General features: G+C 48.5%; 1 protein-coding gene across 3 annotated transcripts in view; it reads left to right on the top strand.

Annotated features, from left to right (window-relative positions):
* The window catches only part of ARHGEF6 (Rac/Cdc42 guanine nucleotide exchange factor 6), a 133,303-nt gene that overhangs the window by 24,894 nt on the left and 87,397 nt on the right, over positions 1–21,012 (top strand). For all 3 annotated transcript variants that reach the window (XM_088465777.1, XM_088465775.1, XM_088465778.1), the window contains exons 3-5: positions 2,449–2,533; positions 3,582–3,709; positions 10,833–11,034. In XM_088465777.1, coding sequence (XP_088321903.1) covers positions 2,449–2,533; positions 3,582–3,709; positions 10,833–11,034 — 415 coding nt within the window. The remainder of the gene's footprint in view (positions 1–2,448; positions 2,534–3,581; positions 3,710–10,832; positions 11,035–21,012) is intronic.

The following is a 21,012-nucleotide window of genomic DNA, read 5'->3' as shown; positions in this document are numbered from 1 at the left end:
TTCGCCTGTCCCTTGCGTGGTGGTCAAAGATGACCCACCTCAACAAGGGACGTCCGTTCTGGGTTCCAAATTGGGTCCTGTTGACAACGGACGCCAGTCTTCGGGGCTGGGGAGCAGTTTCGGGTCCACACTTGTTCCAGGGCAGGTGGACACCGACAGAAGCGGAGCTTCCAATAAATATCTTGGAACTCCGTGCGGTCTTCAATGCTCTCCTGCAGGCACAGCGGTTTCTCCAGGGTCACCCGGTGCAGGTCCAGTCGGACAATGCTACCACCGTGGCCTACATAAACAGGCAAGGAGGAACTCGCAGTCGGGCGGCTCTCGTAGAGGTCTCTCGGATCCTGGTTTGGGCGGAGCGCAATCTTCCGGCCATATCAGCGGTCTTCATCCCGGGAGTGCTAAATTGGGAGGCGGACTTTCTAAGTCGCCAGGACGTTCATCCAGGGGAATGGTCCCTGCACCCGGACGTTTTTCAACTACTGGTGGACAGGTGGGGTCTTCCAGAAATCGACCTCATGGCGTCCCGGCACAACAACAAGTTGCCGGTGTACGGGTCTCGCACAAGAGACGAAGGGGCGTCTCTGGTGGATGCTCTGTCCGTCCGGTGGACGTTCAGGTTCGCATACCTGTTCCCTCCGGTCTCCCTTCTTCCACGGGTAATCCGGAAATTCAAACAGGAAGGAGGGACGCTCCTGTTGATAGCTCCCGCGTGGCCCAGACGGCACTGGTTCTCAGACCTTCAGGGTCTGTCCGTGGACAGTCCTCTGCGGTTGCCGCTACGACCGGACCTTCTGTCTCAGGGTCCTTGTCTTCACCCGGACCTGACTCGGCTGTCTTTGGCGGCGTGGCTGTTGAGACGGCCATGCTGAGGTCCTGGGGGTTTGCCAGCTCTATGCTGTGTACCATGTTACGAGCTCGGAAACCGTCTTCCGCGAGGATATACCATCGCGTGTGGCATACGTTCTTCCAGTGGTGTCGACCGAGAGGTTATGCACCGCGGGAGTTTCGTCTGTCTCGGATTCTCGCCTTCCTGCAAGCGGGACTAGATCATGGGCTTCGCCTTGCTTCTTTGAAGGTACAGGTTTCGGCCCTATCTGTCTGGTTTCACCGTAGGATTGCTACAATCCCGGATGTGCGCACCTTTATGCAAGGTGTTCTCCGTATTCAGCCGCCCTTTGTTCCACCTGTGGCGCCTTGGGATTTGGCTGTGGTCCTGAGGACTCTCCAAGGACCGCCGTTTGAACCACTGGGCTCAGTGGATATTAAATGGCTAACAGCTAAGACTGTTTTCCTTCTGGCCGTTGCTTCAGCCAGACGTGTTTCTGAGTTAGGGGCTCTTTCTTGTAGACCCCCTTTCTTGGTTTTTTTCATGGGAACAGGGCAGTGCTCCGCACTCGGCCCGAGTTTCTCCCCAAAGTTGTTTCCCAGTTTCAGGTTAACGAGGAAATAGTTGTTCCGGCCTTTAACTCACCGGGTCTTTCCGTGGGTGAGGCCTCTTTGGATGTTGTGCGGGCCTTAAGGACTTATGTGGACCGCACTTCTTTGTTTAGGAAGTCGGACGCTTTGTTGTCCTCTATGGCTTCTGTAAAAAGGGTTGGCCTGCTTCAAAGCAAACTTTGGCAGCCTGGATCCGTATGGCTATTTCTGAAGCTTATCTTCATGAAGGCCTACCGGTCCCTCCTTCTCTGAAGGCTCATTCCACTAGGTCTGTGGGTCCTTCGTGGGCAGCTTGACGTGGTGCCTCGGCAGTTCAGATCTGCAAGGCTGCTACGTGGTCTTCTGTCCATACCTTCGTGAGGTATTACAGGTTTGACACCTTCGCCTCTCAGGATGCTTCCTTCGGGCGGCGGATTCTCCTTTCTGCACAGGAGCGTCCCCACCCTTAAAGGATACTGCTTTGGGACATCCCCAAGGTATCCTGTGGATACCCTATGGACCCTGAAGTAGAAAATATGAGATATGGTAAGAACTTACCCTTGTTATCTCTATTTCTACGAAGTCCATAGGGTTCCACAGGACTCCCGCCCTGTCGCACCTGTGCTGCAGATGGGCTTTGCTCTGGTCACCGGTTTTCCGTCTCCCTCTGGTGAGAATGTGATTCTTGTATGTGTCCAGATCTTTGTTCTCTCTCTTCCTTCTCCTCCTCCGGCCTATGGCTTGGTAACTAACTGAGGTGCCTTGGCCTGGGGGCGGGGTATAGGAGGGGGACCTAGTGCATCCTGGGAGGCTGAAAGCTTAACTCTTTGGTGCCCTGCGACTGACGTCACACCTATACCCCAAGGTATCCTGTGGAACCCTATGGACTTCGTAGAAATAGAGATAACAAGGGTAAGTTCTTACCATATCTCATATTTTATAGCCTGAAAGTGTACAATTAAGTGTGTAGCATATTGACAAGTTCCTCCCCTTTAATTCCTTTTTGTAACTGTGATTTGTGACTTTCTACAGCTGTTTGATGCAGATGACCTTTACACTGGCGATAACTTTTCTAAAGTCTTGAGCACTCTATCTGCTGTCAACAGAGCAACTGAAGGTAAGATGTAGCATCTTCCGTTGTCCCCACTTACTGGTTAAACTTGAACTATTGAGTTGAGATAGCCATAGGTGTTTCATGTATCTCATTTGACTACTTAAAACAAGGCTTTTGCCGTCATTCGTGCTGCCTGAAATTATTTCTAAAACTGTCTCACAGGTAACTGTACAATAGGTGGTGTTGCCAATAACAATAGTTCTAAATAATTGGTGGGCAACAGACGGTCTGGTGTATTTTACCTGCAGTCCCCAGGTGACTGCTTCCCCTTTTACTTGTTCTCTGTTTTGCTATAAGGCCGAGAATAACACTGAGCTAACTTCCGTGTCACGTGTCCTCCTCTGCACAACGCATGGAGGTCACCCAGCACACCAGAAGATGAGAAGGGAGTGCAGTGTCCTCTATGGTCACAGGGGAGAGCATTAGCCACTAGAACTAACTGTAAGAAAAATTGAGGGAGATCTGATGTTCATGTCGCGGAGTTGCATGTGGTGGAAATTTGGAGTGTATGTTGGATCTGAGTGCTTGTGGGGCTCTGAAGGCATGTTGGGTTAGTTTGGAACAAGTGGGAGGTCAGATTGCCATGTTGTTGAACTTTGGAACATTTTGAGATGAGTGATGTGGGCCTGCTAAGGTCATTTGTGGGATTTTTCTTGTTTTTGTTTTCAAGATTAAGGGTAATGTTTTGACCTTTTGAAGGATGGAGGACTGCTCAGGCACCAATTTAACTATATCAGGTTGCCCAGCAATTTTGTTCTAGAAAAATAACCCAATCTGTTTGTCTGCTGGTTAGAACACCTCCTTTTCTAATGAAGGTTGCACATTGTGTCTAAAGGGGCATTCTTGTGTCATATATTAAAATTGTCTGAGGCCATTTTTCTCTGAGTAATAAAAGTTACTTTGCAGCTTCCGCTGTCCTAGTCTACATGGGGTGTGTACCCTGGTTAACTTTGTGTTTTTATTATAATTTTTTCTTAATAACTTGATACCATAATAGTCATGGATATTTCTGTTGATATAAAGTTTGTGTGTGTTTACTTGCATTTGACAGAACAGACGTCAAGGAGGCCATGTTCTCGAACACCTTCTCAGTCACATAGCTTTGCAGCGCCGTCTCAGATAAATCCTCAAGGGACAGACTGTTCAACAAGAGTAATACGGAGACATTCAAAACCCATGGTAAGATTTCTGGAAACGAACCTTGATGTGCTCTTTGACATTGGATATAAGTGGAATCTTAGACCTCATGGAAAGTTGTGTTTTATTGCAGTGGTCGGGGAACAGGGGTAAATTACCCACATGGGGTAAAAATGAAATTCCTGGGGGTAATGGACGGACAGCCGGGCATGCATATGAATCATTCTATAATGTACAATGATTCATATGCATGGCCGGCTGTGCCGCAGGGAGGCTCCAAGCCGGACGCCCGCTGAGATGTTATGTGCACCTGGCTCCTTCCCTGCAGCACCGCGTTATCCGGAGGCTGGAGTTCTCTCCTGAACTCCAGCTTCCGGCTCTTTCCATGCGCACTGTGGGAGAGACATCATGACGTCTCTCCCATAGTTCCGAGGAGCAGCCGGGTGGACAGGACGGCGGCGGATGCAGGAGCGGGGATTAAGGTAAGTGTTATTTGTTTTTGTTTTTTTGTACAAGCGGCACTACAGGGGCATTATATGGGGGCACTACTACAGGGGCATTATATGGGGGCACTACTACAGGGGCACTATATCAGGGCACTACTACAGGGGAATTATGGGGGCACTACTACAGGGGCATTATATAGGGGCACTATATGGGGGCATTATATGGGGGCACTACTACAGGGGCATAACTATGGGGGCACTGCTACAGGGGCATAACTGAGGGCACTGATACAGGGGCATTATATGGGGGCACTACTACAGGGGCATAACTATGGGGGCACTACTATATGATTTCCTTCCTTTCAAATCAAGGGGGTAACGTCGGCGTATCTAAATATATTTTGAGGCAAAAGGTCAAAAAGTTCCCTGACCCCTGTTTTGTTGTATAATAAGTGTGTGGCAGTGGAGAGTTGTACTTTGTTTGCCGCTATAAATAATAATTTGTGTGGAATTTCGATTTATAATAAAGTGAATGTATGGTAATTTGATATATAACACATTTTTTTCCTTGTGCTGTTTCTTAATTGCTTAGGTATCAAAAGTATGGAAAATGGTATTTATTCCCCTCAACTTTGCTTGTGTGACCAGCACATTTTTATACTTTGTAATTTACCTATTTCAGATGAGAATTTGCATTATCTTTTACACAATGTGAGAATAAATCAACGTATGTATGAAAATTAACATATAAAGTTGTATAAACAGAACCACAAAAGAATAAGAAGTGAGTAGCTTTTCAAGATTTACGCTAATAGAGTACATCACTTTCACGAATCAGTCTCCATCATGTTCTCGTTATACTGGCCTTGGTTGCAGCATTCAAACTCCAGTGTATCCTGGTGGAAGCACTCGCCTTGCTCCTACGAGTACAGTCCCTTTGAATCGCTCAAGATAAGCATCAAGAATATGGACTTTGAGGGACAACCTGCAACCCATTCTGCCGAATTTCTTCGCCAAAGTCTCAACCAACTCGACGTAGTTTTCGGCCTTGTGATTGCTCAGGAAGCCCCCCGAACCAGTGCGATAAAGTTGGTCCAGGCAGCTTCCTCTCTCTGAGCAAGTGTCTTTGGAAATTCCTTGCACTGCGGGATCTTTTTAATCTGTGGTTCCACAAAAACACCGGCTTAGGGAAGAAGTCTTGAAGTTACTGGAAGGCTGCCAAATCCTTTTCTAGAGCTCTAACAAATTGTTTCATAAGGCCCAACTTGATTTGTAGTGGAGGCATCAGCACCTTCCTGGAGACCATCAGTGGCTCTCACTTGACGTTATTTGTCCCCTTGACAGAACTTTTGTCTGCTGTGGCCAGTGTCGTCTGCATTTTCTATACTCTTGGGGCATAGGCAATTAGGAAATAACACTTCAGACACAAGGACAAACAAAAAAAATAATTTTGTTACATAGTGTAATAAAGTCTTGTCACCTGAGTTTTAATGTGGGTGGGTATAGAATAACCTGCGACCATAGGCGTATTTATAATGGGGACCCTGCACTTAAAGTATACTTGCCTTGGTCCAGCAAGTGAAGTGTGTCCCTCCTCCTCAGCGGCATCTTCCCTGCGACATCTTTGGAAAGATGGCGCCACGCAGTGAAAACAAAGATTCTGGCACCGTGCTAGAGCCTGTGCACATGTGCATTCTTCCCAAATATCGCTGGGAAGATGGCGCAATGAAGGAGAAGGGACCACCTTCACTTGCCGGAGCAAGGTAAGATGTAGAGCTGGGGGGCACGCTGCCCAGAGGCGTGGGCCCACTGAACAAGGCCCCCTTCAGGTGCTAATACGCCCCTGGCTGTAACCAATCATATCAGCAGAAGTATCCAAATAGCCCAGCGTAGGAGATGATTTTGTGCAAGTCAGTGACCTGTCCACTCTTGTGTCGGTGTGAGGTTTGAGCTGAGTTTTATAGTGTAAGGAACAGGGTACTCCAATGGCGCACAGAAGTGATATGAGAATGTGTAAATGCTGTTTGTGTGTATATCTATTATATTTATATATTTATATATATATATATATATATATATATATATATATATATATATATATATATATATATATATATATATATATACACACAGACACACACAGACACACGAGACAACATGCTGCAGAGTAATAGGGCCCATGCACCTAAACGACCAGCATAAGATCAGATGAATGATACGTTTTCCCTACGATTCTCCCGGAGCTCCCTGGCAGTCCCTGCAGCATGTTTGTTGTTTTTCTAGCACAGGATCAGTCGTAAGATCGATCCTTTGTCTCACAGGCTCATCAGGGAACAGTCATTGAAGTAATTGAAGAAATGCCACACGATGGATCGCATGAACAAAATAAACGGCACGATCCTCATACGGATACGACGGGCAAGATGTGCTGCACATATGATCAGAATACGCGATTGTACGAACAGCGGAAGCGCGCATCGGATCGTAAGTTACTAAAAAAAGACACGATTTTCACAAGATCCATCTTATGATTGCTTGAAAATCGTGTAATCGTCCAGAATCGTGTGGGTGTATGGGGGCTATAAGAGTGCTTTCAAAATATAGGCGTGGTAATAGTTTAGTTTTAGCAATTATCAAAATGCAAAGTGAATGAACAGAAGAGAAATCAAAATCAATATTTGGTGTGACCATCCTTTGCCTCCAAAACAGTATAAATTCTTCTAGGTACACTTGCACACAGTTTTTTAAGGAACTCGGCAGGAAGGTTTTTCCAAACATCTTGGAGAACTAACCACAGATCTACTGTGGACGTAGGCTTGCACAAGTCTCTTCATGTAATACCAGACAGACTTGATGTTAAGATCAGGGTTCTGGGGGGGGGCCATATCATTCCTACTAGGACTCCTTGTCCTTCTTTACGCTGAAGATAGTTCCTAATGACATTGGCTGTATTTTCGGGTCGTTGCCCTGCTGCAAAATATATTTGGAGCCAATCCGACACCTCTCTGATGGATAAGTACCTGCCTGTATTTCTCAGCATTGAGGACACCATTATTCCTGACCAAATCCCCAACTCCACGCAGTTGTCGGCCAAGGATACTTAGTGCTTCAGATAAAAGACACATCATGCTTACTTCCCTTTTGAAATCAGAAGATGTACAGCAGTGCCCTCAACTCTGAACTGGCAGAAACCAGTCGGACCCAGGTATACTCTTCTACCGTTCGGAGAAGTCTGGCCAGAAGTGGTCTTTTTATGGAAGAATTTAGGCCAAAAAGCCATACCTTCGACGTGGAAACAAGGCCAATCGACTCAACAATGCATGAAAACATAGCAACTGCGGTGCAGAAAAATTGGCAGCAAATGCTCTGGTCTGAAGAGTCAAAATATGAAATATTTGAAGAAGGCAGTTTGTTCGCTGAAGGGCTGGGGAACAGTACAATAATGAGTGTCTGCAGGTAACAGTGAAGCATGGTGGAGGTTCCTTGCAAGTTTGGGGCTGCATTTCAGCAAATAGAGTTGGGGATTACGCTACTATTACAAATCACATGACATAAATGACCACATAAAACCCCCCCAATGGCACTGTAAAAAGTGGGACTATAAAATTGTGGAAAAATGTAATTGCCTGCACTATGGACTAAACCGGTATGGGAGGGAGACATGTACGTTTAATTAAAATGTAGCGTTCTCTAGCTTAATATCTTTTCCCTACAAACAAGTAGGTGAACTAATATTAATCATTTTAGAAGATGCCCGAAATGGTCTGTTACTGTAGCTCATATACAATTTTTCTTTCTACCTAAAAATATATTTGCTTCAGAACATATGCAGGATAGGTTTAGTCATATAAAAACCAGAAAGTGTTTTGCATACATGGTTTCATTTATAAGCCAACTAATTCTATAGAATTTGCTAATTATTTTTTGAAGAAAGGTCTTTGTGTCCAAAAGCTTAAAGCATCTATGGAATCATTCATTAAATGCAAAACATTTGCTGTTTTCCATGACGAACTTGTTCCTGCATCTATCCCACTAGGTAACACAATGCCTCCTCCTACCTGCCGAACATGAAAATAAGATTAGTTTATAGTAAATTAAAAGCAGCTAATGCAGTACAATAGACATGTATCAATTTTTCCACTGCAATATAACTTAAATAACTTAGCACTATAAATTATGTGCTCATGCATATTAGTAGTTTGCGCCTCTCTTCCCTTCTGTTGTTAACAGATGAACAGTAGGGAGATGGTATCTAACTTAGGGCTGTATTCAATTAGCTGCGAAAAGTCCCGTCCTTTTTGCCTGCCGAATTTTCCGCCTACATCGCGTGTTTTAGGAGAAAACAGTTTTCGTGCGCGCGGCTGCTTTTTGCAACCCTGTTCAATTCCAAAGGACACGAAAACGCGTCCTGGCTAAACTCAAACAGGTGAAAAGTGCTGTCAGATTTGGGGAAATCAGCCTGACACCCCCACAAGATGCACTGACATGGGGGATCACTATGGATACCCACGAATAGCCCTGCTGAAGGTATTTGGGGTGCTTAAATGCTCTCAATAGCTGCTATTTAGTGGCTTTGCATAAGTGGTGAAGAATAGCATTTAGCAGTTTCTTTTGGCAGAAATAAGTAGTCCCAGCAAATTTGGGGTACATGAAAATGGGTGCAAGCATGGTTAAAATGTTCTAAAGTGAGGTTTTAAAAAAAATGCACCTTCAACAAGCACCTGCAATCAGAAAAACAGCTTGGGCGTCCTTGGGGGACCCCCTGGAGTCTATTTTACTAGTTTTTAAGTTTGTCCCCCAACTTTGGATTTTTCCGCACCCAAAACAAAAGTACACTTTTGGGGTGATCTAAAGTATTTTTTTAAACTTTTTTTGACGCAGTTTGCCTTTGGGGGACTGTCACAAGGCTGCAGGGGTGTTCCCGCAACTTTGCACCCCAAACCCCCAATTTTGCACTTTGTTTTGCCTGCATTCAGAGGTGAATCTTTTCCGCTGGTTACAAGGCGCAGACTTTTCGCACCGGCGAAAAGTCTTTGGAATTGAATATGGGGATAAGTTTTTGCATGCCGAAATGACGTAATCGGCGGAAACTTTTTGGCGAAAATGGCTTATCGTGGCTAATTGAATACGGCCCTTAGGGTGGGATGCACCAAGCATTACATATTGGATGTGATGCATCCCGCCAGTGATCGCATGCATGCCAGAGTTTAGTAACGCCATATGCCTGATGATTTAAGGAAAGGCCAGCTCCTGATAAGAGATGAGATAAGCTGTCCTCTGCGATGTTGGGACTTCTGGGTTTATGACCCAGGAGTCCTTCTGTGCATGCACGAGCCGTGGAGGAACCTGGGAGAGATGCTCTTGGATCCATATCCGGGAAAACTCAGAAAAGAAGCCCATAAGCTTCTATAAGGCAATGCCATCTAAAGAAAGCATTGCTTATCGGGACCAAGCTTTGTGCATAAGGGAAATGTAGTCAAACCGCATTATTTAGTATAGTGCATCCCCACAGTGAGACAAGTGAATTTTATGGAGCGACACCGGAGCAGTGCGCACAGCTGTCTTTGGAACGCAGATGCTAGGCAAGGTTGGGGTTAGTGGATCATATCATATCTCACCCAGTCCTGTCATTTGCCCCTATAAGACAGCTATGTATTCTGCACAGCGCATCTCCATAGAGACCAATGGTCTTTCTGTAATACCCCAGTTCCTCTTTGTTCAGCTGTCAGACATGGAGTGAAGGAGAAATCGAATTAATGGGCGTTACTCAAAGCATAATATAGGATGCTCTGACTCCCGTACATTTTCTACAGCTTCCGAGCCCGTGGTGGTCTGGTAAATTAATTAATAATTTAATGTACCGTATAAGGGGTCATCCATGACTCATTTTCTTTTATTTACTGGCATTTCTTCCTGTATAGCCTGGTAAAACCATAAAAAGAAAATAATTTGGTTGGGTGAAAATCCACAAAACCAAAGATTTCCCAGGCACTAATAGGACTTTATGCTATTTAAAATAGGAAACTAATAGACATGTTTCTTGTGATAACAGTATTTGCAATTTCTAAGATAAATATACATCGTAAAAGCTTTGAGAGGTGGTTTGTAAATGTTTTTAAAATAACTTCTGCATAGATTACTGTTATCTGACACGCCATAAATTTTGTCACTGGGGCCAAGAGCAGGGACGCCGAGAGGGGGGGGAGAGCGGGTACTAATTATATGGACCCGGGCTTGCTGGGGGGGCTCGGGTCCGGCACCACTTCCCCCTCCCTCTTACGTCACAGCAGCCCAGCACACGCTGCTGTGTGCTGGGCTGCACTGGGAGATTGCTCGCTAAAGCAGCATCCGGAGCAGTCTACTATGACTAGGGGGAGGGGTGGGGGGGGGGGGATTGGGGGCGATCACGCTGATCTGCCCCCCATTGGTTGTGTAAATGATTTTTTTTCTAAGGGGGTATGGCCAAGCATCCCGCGATTACGCCATGCCCCCTGGGCCCGGCGCGGCTGTCGGCGGCCCTGGCCAAGAGCCCAGTATTAGATGGGCATCCAGACCTTTACAGAAGAGTGTTGAGTGGGGGTAGGGAAATATGAAATCGCCTGTCACTGAGAGCCACTGTCAGAATCTTCTAATAACTTAAATAATGAGCATTCTATTCAATTCCTGCAATTTTATTTACTCTATTTCTGCATTGTTCTCTGTTGTTGTTTTTATTCCAGGACATGACCGGAAATGGCGGCACTCAGTTAGTTGTGAAAGCAAAGTTTAATTTCCAACAGCAGAATGAAGATGAGCTGTCATTTTGCAAAGGTGACACTATTTATGTCACCAAAGCGGTAGATGGTGGCTGGTGGGAAGGATCGCTGAATGGCAAAATGGGCTGGTTCCCTAGTAACTATGTGAAAGAATGCAAACCCAATGGTAAGATTGCAATTGCAGCAGTTATTTGGAAAAATATCATTATAATGTTTTATTGTTTGCCTAATACAATAATTCACAGCATTTATATAAACAAGTCGAACTTTTTTTTTCTTTTTCTTTTTTGTACTAATATAGCTTTATTATTATTTGTATTTGCTTAGTGGAAGTATTATTTTTCCCATTTATGGGCTAGGCTGCATGTGTAATTTGTCATGTGACAGATCAGAGGGGTAATAGGTAGATTCCAGCAGGACCCTCTACACTGCCTGTATTTGCTCACCTATTTTTCAGTCCCCTGCTCCCTAAAAAAGAAAAAAATATCCTATGCTGGAGCAAAATGCAGATCTAGTTAAACTTTGTAATGCTTTGCTGGACTAATACTGCTCGTGCAATCCTATACTCACTGTATTTTACACCGTTAGTATGAAAACTCTGAGAGTCATGTATGAAAGTGCAAAACTAGGGGCCTGCGATGCACTTTAAATTGTATGATGTCATTCACCTATTTTTTGAGAAACTCCATATTATTTTACACATCACACATGGTGATTCTTACATCAAAATGGCAGAGTCTGTAGATCTGTAAATATTTACATGCCAGGGGCTCAGAGGATTACAAGCATTGATGTGGTCTAGGCGCACATTCAACTTTCATGTTGTGAGGAACAAGCTGCTGAAATTTAAGGGGTGGAGAGGGTAAGTTTATGGGTGCATTCCTTGTTTTGGGTGCAGCCATAGATCATTTGTCTCCCTGAAGAAGACGGGGTGTTAGAAAGCTGAAGAGCGCTGAGGAACTGGAGGGCGGTTTTGGACACATAAAGTTAGGAGTTGACACCATTGTCTTTAAAATCATTAAAACTAATTTGTTGGGGCTACATCATAACTGGTACATACAAAAAAGGGTGCACATTTTGTACACATAGAATTATTTTTAAAGACATATGTACCATGTCAATAGAACAAGCTGCGTTTCTGTAGTATTCCATGATAACTTATGAAAATCTAAGACCTAATCAAATACAAGTATAACAAAGACATCATTACATGGCTCTGACTGAAAACGTCATTGTAAAATCATATGACCTCTGAGAACCAATTACACCATGTTGCTATGGTCAGCAGATGAATGTGAGGAAAGACTTTAAAGGCCCCCATACACGGCACAATTTTTTACAGGATATCATATAAAAAATGGTGTTTTCATACACTATTACGTTACCGATGCGTGTCCCCGGCGTTGTGTATCATCATCATAGATCAAATGGTTTTGCAGAAAGATTTAGACCGATCGTGTACGATGTGTCAAACATTGTACATTGTTTGTCACATCATACACGATAGAGATGCATGTAGCACGGACCAGGGAGATCAGTGCTACATGCATCTGTGTCATTGACACAGAAGCACAGACGAGTCAGTGAGATCAGTCTGTGCTGCTGTGTATTTCAATGACACAGATGCACGCACAGACCAGGAGATCCGTGTTACTTGCATCTGTGTAATTGACACAGAGCATGGATGGGATCAGAGATACCAGCCTGTGCTGCTGTGATAAAAAATAAATAAAAAAACTGTGTAAAAAAAAAAAAATTATAAAAAAAAAATGGCGTGTCTCCCCAAAAGAGCAAACCAGCCCTGGGTCCCCTGTACTTTGCGCAACCAGCACTGGGCTCTGATCCGGTCCTGGTTCTGGAAATACAGGGGGAAAAAAAATTATTAGGGTCCCCCTGTAGTATCCAGAACCAGCACCAGACTTTTTGTAGCGGGGGGCTAATGCCACAGGCCGGGGATCCCTGGGGAGCTGGTGACCTCCCCAAGTAAAGGGGTTCCCCTCTCCAGGGCACCCCTACACCGTTTGTCCCCCATATTTTGGCAACCAGGTATGGTTCTGACTAGCCCGGTGCTGGTTGTGCTTAAGTACAGGGGACCCCTACGTCGTTTGTCCCCTGTATTTAAGCACAACCAGCACTGGGTCACTAAAAGCCCGGGGCTGGCTGCTCTTTTGGGGGGGCACGCCGTTTTTTTCTTTTTTTACACAGGTGTTTTTTTTTAACGCAGCAGCACTGACTGGTCTCTCTGATCCCGTCAGTGCTCTGTGTCAATGACACAGATGCATGTAGCATGGATCTCCCTGGTCCGTGCTACATGCATCTGTGTCATATCGCACTCGATCTAATGATTATGCAAATCATTAGATCATGCACGATAGATGGGGTGAACATCGTGCAGCTTTTGCTGCACATCGTTCACTTCAGCTGCCAGAGAGAGTTCAAGGGCGATTGCATACGAGATTGCATCGTATGCAAATCGCACCGTGTATGGGGACCTTAACTGTCAGAGGAGACAACACTTCAGTGGAAAAAGTTCTGACCATGGTGTTGATATCTGGTCTGCAAATTGTATCTGATAGGGTGAGAATTTGATATGTTTTTATTGGCATGCTACATTGATGTCATTTGTTCCATTGTGAAGTTAGAGTACATTCTGTTTAATAAAGAACTCTGGGCCTGATTCAGAGCCGCTCGCTCTGACAGAGAGCTCGCTCTGAATCAGGGCCGGGCTTTTTCTTTTGGAGCGGCCTCTTGGCCGCTCGCATAGCTGTGAGTGACCACCCACAGCTATAGCGAGCGGCCATGATGATGGTCAAGACCATCCCGACCATCGGCCTTGTGACGAGACCCTTGTGGTAGGGTCTTGTTCATGGCAAACCCCAGAGAGCTTTCGGCTCTATCAGAGCCGGAAGCTCTCCACTGTCATCACTCGTGATGATGTCAGTGGGGCCGCCCCAAACGGCAAGCGTTCCCTCGGGAACGCCTCCGTTTGGGCAGCCACCCCCCGGCCCGCCCACCAAAGGGGGCGAGCTGTCACTCAAAATCGACAGCTCGCCCCCTTCGGTACGAGACCCGGAGCGACCAGATTGCCCGTCGCTAGCCGGGTCTCGCGCATGCGCACGACAGAGCCGGCTCCATCGTGCGCATGCACTGTGGGCCACCATCTACCCGGTTGCGAGCGCTCAGCGCTTGCGACCGGGTCTGAATCAGGCCCTCTGTGCTGTTTGGTGTTTGACATGTTGCAGTCTTCTATATATGAATGCTTTGGCCCTAACAATAATGACTTTTTTAATGTTTTTAAAGATTCCAGGTCAGCTCCTACTTCTGTGTGCACTTTCTTAGCCTAAGCACAAACCCATTTTCTACTTCAGGGTCCATAGGGTATCCACAGGATACCTTGGGGTATAGGTGTGACGTCAGTCGCAGGGCACCAAAGAGTTAAGCTTTCAGCCTCCCAGGATGCACTAGGTCCCCCTCCTATACCCCGCCCCCGGGCCAAGGCACCTCAGTTTAGTTTGGTGCCCGGCCGGAGTCGGGTGCACCTGTTGGAGTGGGGGCTAGAAGAGCCCCTGAAGCTTTTTCTTCATGCAGCTGTGGCTGCACATCTGGATGAACAGCTTGGACAGTCAGTCCTGACGTCCATGCTGTCTTCCCTACACCCCGCCGGTACCAGAACGCCGGTACTGATCCGGGGATGCTGGTGGGCATCTGGGGTCACAGCTAGCGGTGACCCCAGATGCTCCGGACCATGGCCGGATTCAAGGGGGACAGAGGTAAGCAGCGGGGTCCCGCGGTGGGTCCCCGCTGATCACATGGTCCTAAGTCCCCAGGCAGGGGGCTCCCTGGGGACTGGCTGCAGCGTGGAGCCAGGCGACCAACCTGCGCTTCCACTACCCCCTGGGACAGCGGACCGCAGCAGAGCGGTAGCGCTGCGGCGTCCCAGGGGTTAAATGCATGCCAGGGGAGCGCGCCTTCCCTGTCTCACAGCCGGCGCCTCCCCCGCTGCACACAGCCCTCTCTGCATGCTGCCGACTGGTCCTGTGGCAGCGCTCCTCCCCCAGGCCAGCCTCCTCTCTGCTCCTCGGCGGCCATCTTCTCCAGAACGCATGGTGAACGCTGCTGGAAGCGCTGGACGGAAGCATCGTGGTCTGGGTCCCCCCGCATACCTCTCCTCCGCTGTGGCTCAGGTCTGTGTATGCAGCGCTGTGTCCTACCAGGCCCTGTGTCTGTGTAGTTGAGTAATCAGCGCTGTTAGTGCAGGAATTGTTATTTCTCTGCATTGTATGTGACTGTGCTAGCGCTGCCTGTAACTTTTCTTCTCTAAACTGTCAGCTTTATTACTGTCCCTGTTCTTCTGCTAAAGCCCTTGCGGTGCGGTGCTGCAGGGTGGTCTCTCGCCTATTTAATACTTAATTGGTGAGAGAGGGTCACATACGTGGTGCCATCATGTCTGAAAGTGATTTTCCCCTCCGGCTACAGTGTACCACGTGCAAAGTACCGTTAGCGGAGGGGGAGGGTAGCGCGGAGGGCCTTTGCCGGCAGTGTTTGTCCATGGCGCGGCCTATTACGGTTACAGCACCGGTACAGGAGCCGCCCTGGGCTTGTTTCGCTCAGGCGTTAACAGCTTTAGTGGGCCAGTTAGCTCCGCAGCCCGCGTTTACTCCGATGGGTTTGTCCCAGCAGTCTGTGGTGTCGTCACCCATGCAGGGGTTCCCACGACAATTGGTGGTACCCCACAGTCTCCCTATTTCCCCGCTCCCGGGTTCTCAGGAGCCAGCGTGGGTTAACTCCCTGACGAGTTCTGTACAGCACTTGTCGGATGTGTTGCAAGGGGAGTCTGTGATGCGGCCTCATAAAAGGCCGGTGGCGTCTCTGTCCGCTCCTTATGAGGATGACGAAGGGACGTCTGATGATGGGGAGATTCTGGATCCTTACGATCAGGAACCTCTCCATACTAAGGACGCTGATGCTAAGTCCAAAGTATATATTCCTGGACTTATTCGGGCGGTCCGCACAGCCTTGGTGATTGAGGACGAAGTTCCCCCAGCGGCTAAATCTAAGTATGCCTTTTTCAAAGATGTGAAGGGCGATGCCACAGTCTTTCCTCTTTCGGGTCAGTTGGTGGACCATTTAGAGGAGGCGTGGAAACAACCTGGCAAAAGATACCAGCCGCAGAGACGCCTGGCGGTGGCTTATCCGTTCGCGGATAATTATTTTGCTAAGTGGGAATCCCCTCCACAGGTGGATTCTCACGTGACCCGTCTTGTCCGTAGTGCCACATTGCCGATGCCATCCATGTCCTCCCTTAAGGATGCTACGGACCGCAAGGTAGAAATCTGCCTGAAGTCCGCTTATTCCCTTGCAGGGGGGGCAGCACGGCCGGCTATGGCCATTTGCTGGGTTGCCAGAGCGATGGAGCGCTGGGCGGATTCATTAGAGGCTTCTTTTGAATCCGACTGTCCGGCTGAACAGGCGGAGTTGATTGGCAATCTCCGTGATTCGGCCACCTACATCAAGGAGGCGGCTCTAGACATTAGTACTCTGGTGTCTAGAATTTCTTCAGCAGCGGTAGCTGCTCGTCGCACCTTGTGGCTGCGATCCTGGAAGGCGGACGCAGATTCTAAGAAAGGTCTGGAAGCGTTGCCGTTTACCGGAGAAGTTCTCTTCGGTCCGGATCTGGATAAGATTGTGGCCACGCTGGCGGCAGCCAAATCTGCTTGTCTCCCGTCGGCCGCTGCTCCTTCTGGTTCGGGACCATCGTCCTTTCGGTCATCTAGGGCCCAGGGCAGGCCCAAACCACAGTCGTTTCCTCGACAGGCTGGCCCTAAGAAATCGGTCAAGCCCCGGAAGCAGGCATGGAGTACCAGACGTCCGGCCCCCAAGCCAGATGACAAGCCTGCGGCCTGACGGTCCGGGCCTCCCTTTGGGGGATCCCAGGGTGGGAGGCCGCCTGCTACAGTTCGCCCAGTGTTGGTCGACCACTACGACAGACACTTGGGTTCTGGAGGTGGTTTCCCACGGATACGCCCTCTCCTTCCGGCACAGACCCCCGGCTCGCTTCTTCACCACGGGTCTCCCATCAGACCGGAACAAGGCTACGGAGCTGCGGAAGGTATTGCACACTATGCTCCAGGCTGGAGTTATAGTGCCTGTTCCATTCTCCCAGAGGGGCCAGGGTTTCTATTCAAATCTATTTTTGGTACAGAAACCCAATGGGTCATATCGTCCGATTCTCAACCTCAAAGCACTCAACAAGTCTTTGCGGGTCCCGAAGTTTCGGATGGAGACCCTACGGTCCATCATTCTGGCGCTGGAACCTGGGTACTACTTGGTGTCATTGGACATACAGGACGCTTACCTGCATGTCCCTATTCTTTTGCGCCATCAACAGTTCCTCAGGTTTGCAATCCGCAGCGACCACTTCCAGTTTCGGGCGTTACCTTTTGGCCTGGCAACAGCACCACGTGTTTTCACCAAGGTGATGGCGGTCATGGCGGCTTCTCTGCGGCTGCAGGGAGTCCGCATGTTACCGTATTTGGACGACCTGTTATTGGTGGCAGGATCTCCAGAGCTCCTGTTACGCCACTTGGACCTGACCATTGCACTGCTGCAACGGCACGGCTGGCTAATCAACTGGCAGAAGTCCACTCTAATCCCGTCTCGGAGGATTCTGCATCTTGGAGCCTTATTGGACTCGGGACAGCAAAGGATCTTCGTGACGGAGGACAAGATCTCTGCTTTACAGTCAAGGGTGCGCAGTTGCCTGCACAGCCGCCGGGTGTCCTTACACTCGGCGATGAGGTTACTGGGCTCCATGGTGTCGGTGTTCGACATGGTGGAATACGCCCAGTTTCACTCCAGACCTCTGCAGCACCTGATCCTGTCCAAGTGGAACGGGCTGACTCAGTCTCTGAAGTCCCAGACGATTGTGCTCACCCAGGAGGTTCGCCTGTCCCTTACGTGGTGGTTACAGACGACCCACCTCAACAAGGGACGTCCGTTCTGGGTTCCAAATTGGGTCCTGTTGACAACGGACGCCAGTCTTCGGGGCTGGGGAGCAGTTTCGGATCCACACTTGTTCCAGGGCAGGTGGACGCCGACAGAAGCGGAGCTTCCAATAAATATCTTGGAACTCCGTGCGGTCTTCAATGCTCTCCAGCAGGCACAGCGGTTTCTCCAGGGTCGCCCGGTGCAGGTCCAGTCGGACAACGCTACCACCGTGGCCTACATAAACAGGCAAGGAGGAACTCGCAGTCGGGCGGCTCTCGTAGAGGTCTCTCGGATCCTGGTTTGGGCGGAGCGCAATCTTCCGGCCATATCAGCGGTCTTCATCCCGGGAGTGCTCAATTGGGAGGCGGACTTTCTAAGTCGCCAGGACGTTCATCCGGGGGAATGGTCCCTGCACCCGGACGTTTTTCAACTACTGGTGGACAGGTGGGGTCTTCCAGAAATCGACCTCATGGCGTCCCGGCACAACAACAAGTTGCCGGTGTACGGGTCTCGCACAAGAGACGAAGGGTTGTCTCTGGTGGATGCTCTGTCCGTCCGGTGGACGTTCCGGTTCGCATACCTGTTCCCTCCGGTCTCCCTTCTTCCACGGGTAATCCGGAAATTCAAACAGGAAGGAGGGACGCTCCTGTTGATAGCTCCCGCGTGGCCCAGACGGCACTGGTTCTCAGACCTTCAGGGTCTGTCCGTGGACAGTCCTCTGCGGTTGCCGCTACGACCGGACCTTCTGTCTCAGGGTCCTTGCCTTCACCCGGACCTGACTCGGCTGTCTTTGACGGCGTGGCTGTTGAGACGGCCATGCTGAGGTCCCGGGGGTTTTCCAGCTCTGTGGTGCGTACCATGTTACGAGCTCGGAAACCGTCTTCCGCGAGGATATACCATCGCGTGTGGCATACGTTCTTCCAGTGGTGTCGACCGAGAGGTTATGCACCGCGGGAGTTTCGTCTGTCTCGGTTTCTCGCCTTCCTGCAAGCGGGACTAGATCATGGGCTTCGCCTTGCTTCTTTGAAGGTACAGGTTTCGGCCCTATCTGTCTGGTTTCACCGTAGGATTGCTACAATCCCGGATGTGCGCACCTTTATGCAGGGTGTTCTCTGCATTCAGCCGCCCTTTGTTCCACCTGTGGCGCCTTGGGATTTGGCTGTGGTCCTGAGGGCTCTCCAAGGACCGCCGTTTGAACCACTGGGCTCAGTGGATCTTAAATGGCTAACAGCTAAGACTGTTTTCCTTCTGGCCATTGCTTCGGCCAGACGTGTTTCTGAGTTAGGGGCTCTTTCTTGTAGACCCCCTTTCTTGGTTTTTTATGGGAACAGGGCAGTACTCCGCACTCGGCCCGAGTTTCTTCCCAAAGTTGTTTCCCAGTTTCATGTTAACGAGGAAATAGTTGTTCCGGCCTTTAACTCACCGGGTCTTTCCGTGGGTGAGGCCTCTTTGGATGTTGTGCGGGCCTTAAGGACTTATGTTGACCGCACTTCTTCGTTTAGGAAGTCGGACGCTTTGTTTGTCCTCTATGGCTTCCGTAAAAAGGGTTGGCCTGCTTCAAAGCAAACTTTGGCAGCCTGGATCCGTATGGCTATTTCTGAAGCTTATCTTCATGAAGGCCTACCGGTCCCTCCTTCTCTGAAGGCTCATTCCACTAGGTCTGTGGGTCCTTCGTGGGCAGCTCGACGTGGTGCCTCGGCAGTTCAGATCTGCAAGGCTGCTACGTGGTCTTCTGTCCATACCTTCGTGAGGTACTACAGGTTTGACACCTTCGCCTCTCAGGATGCTTCCTTCGGGCGGCGGATTCTCCTTTCTGCACAGGAGCGTCCCCACCCTTAAAGGATACTGCTTTGGGACATCCCCAAGGTATCCTGTGGATACCCTATGGACCCTGAAGTAGAAAATATGAGATATGGTAAGAACTTACCCTTGTTATCTCTATTTCTACGAAGTCCATAGGGTTCCACAGGACTCCCGCCCTGTCGCACCTGTGCTGCAGATGGGCTTTGCTCTGGTCACCGGTTTTCCGTCTCCCTCTGGTGAGAATGTGATTCTTGTATGTGTCCAGATCTTTGTTCTCTCTCTTCCTTCTCCTCCTCCGGCCTATGGCTTGGTAACTAACTGAGGTGCCTTGGCCCGGGGGCGGGGTATAGGAGGGGGACCTAGTGCATCCTGGGAGGCTGAAAGCTTAACTCTTTGGTGCCCTGCGACTGACGTCACACCTATACCCCAAGGTATCCTGTGGAACCCTATGGACTTCGTAGAAATAGAGATAACAAGGGTAAGTTCTTACCATATCTCATATTATCCTCAGTTTGGCTGCGTTATAACTGAGTAAATTATTGTGGAAATAAAAATGTGTTACAGCTCTTATAAAATACAGACACAGTAACTATAATTTTTATTATTCCTGAAATAGATAGTTACAAAAAAAAAAAAAAAAAATCTGTGCATTTTGTATTTTATATTATGGGATTTGTGTCTCACATTGCGGGGTTTTTTATTTTCTGCTCCTGCAGTTATCTCTGTAATCTCCATCTTTGAGCCTCATGTGGGTACACACTAAACAGATATATCTGCAGATCGAGTGATCTGCAGGTAAATTTGCAGATGGTTGTTCGTACACACTGAACAACCGTCATCTGTGTTCAGTGTGTAGGAGGGTGTGGGTCCCGCTGGCCGGGGGCGTGTCCTTCCTCCTCCCTGCGACTGCCGCTGTGTGAGTACGGGCGGTCTGCAGAACGCCCGTACATACTTTCCGATGGACAGATATGTCTGCAGACATATCTGTCCATCGGCTGTGCAGCACCGCCAATGCGATATGTCTGTGAACGACGTCGTTCACAGACCTATCGCGGGTGCACACTGGCCGACGGGCAGCAGATATATTGGCCGATCAGTTGATTGGCCAATATATCTTCAGTGTCTTGGCTCTTACCCTAACCACACACAGACTGATCCCACCACTCAGCCAGAGCACTGAGCAAAAGGGTCCGTTACCAAGTTGACTGCATATGTTGGTCTTCTAGCTTTGCTATTAGCCAGTTTGAAGATACCATTGGCAGTTTTTGTGCACTTTGCTTTAGCTGCAAATCTTTAGCTGTCTTTCCCAATGTTATTTTTACTAAGGTTTTCCTTAATATATTAAAAGAAAAAT

The sequence above is a fragment of the Taudactylus pleione genome, unplaced genomic scaffold, assembly GCF_031769625.1.
Source record: "Taudactylus pleione unplaced genomic scaffold, aTauple2 ptg000064l, whole genome shotgun sequence".
Lineage (NCBI taxonomy): Eukaryota > Metazoa > Chordata > Amphibia > Anura > Myobatrachidae > Taudactylus > Taudactylus pleione.
This window is presented reverse-complemented; position numbering and strand designations above follow the sequence as displayed.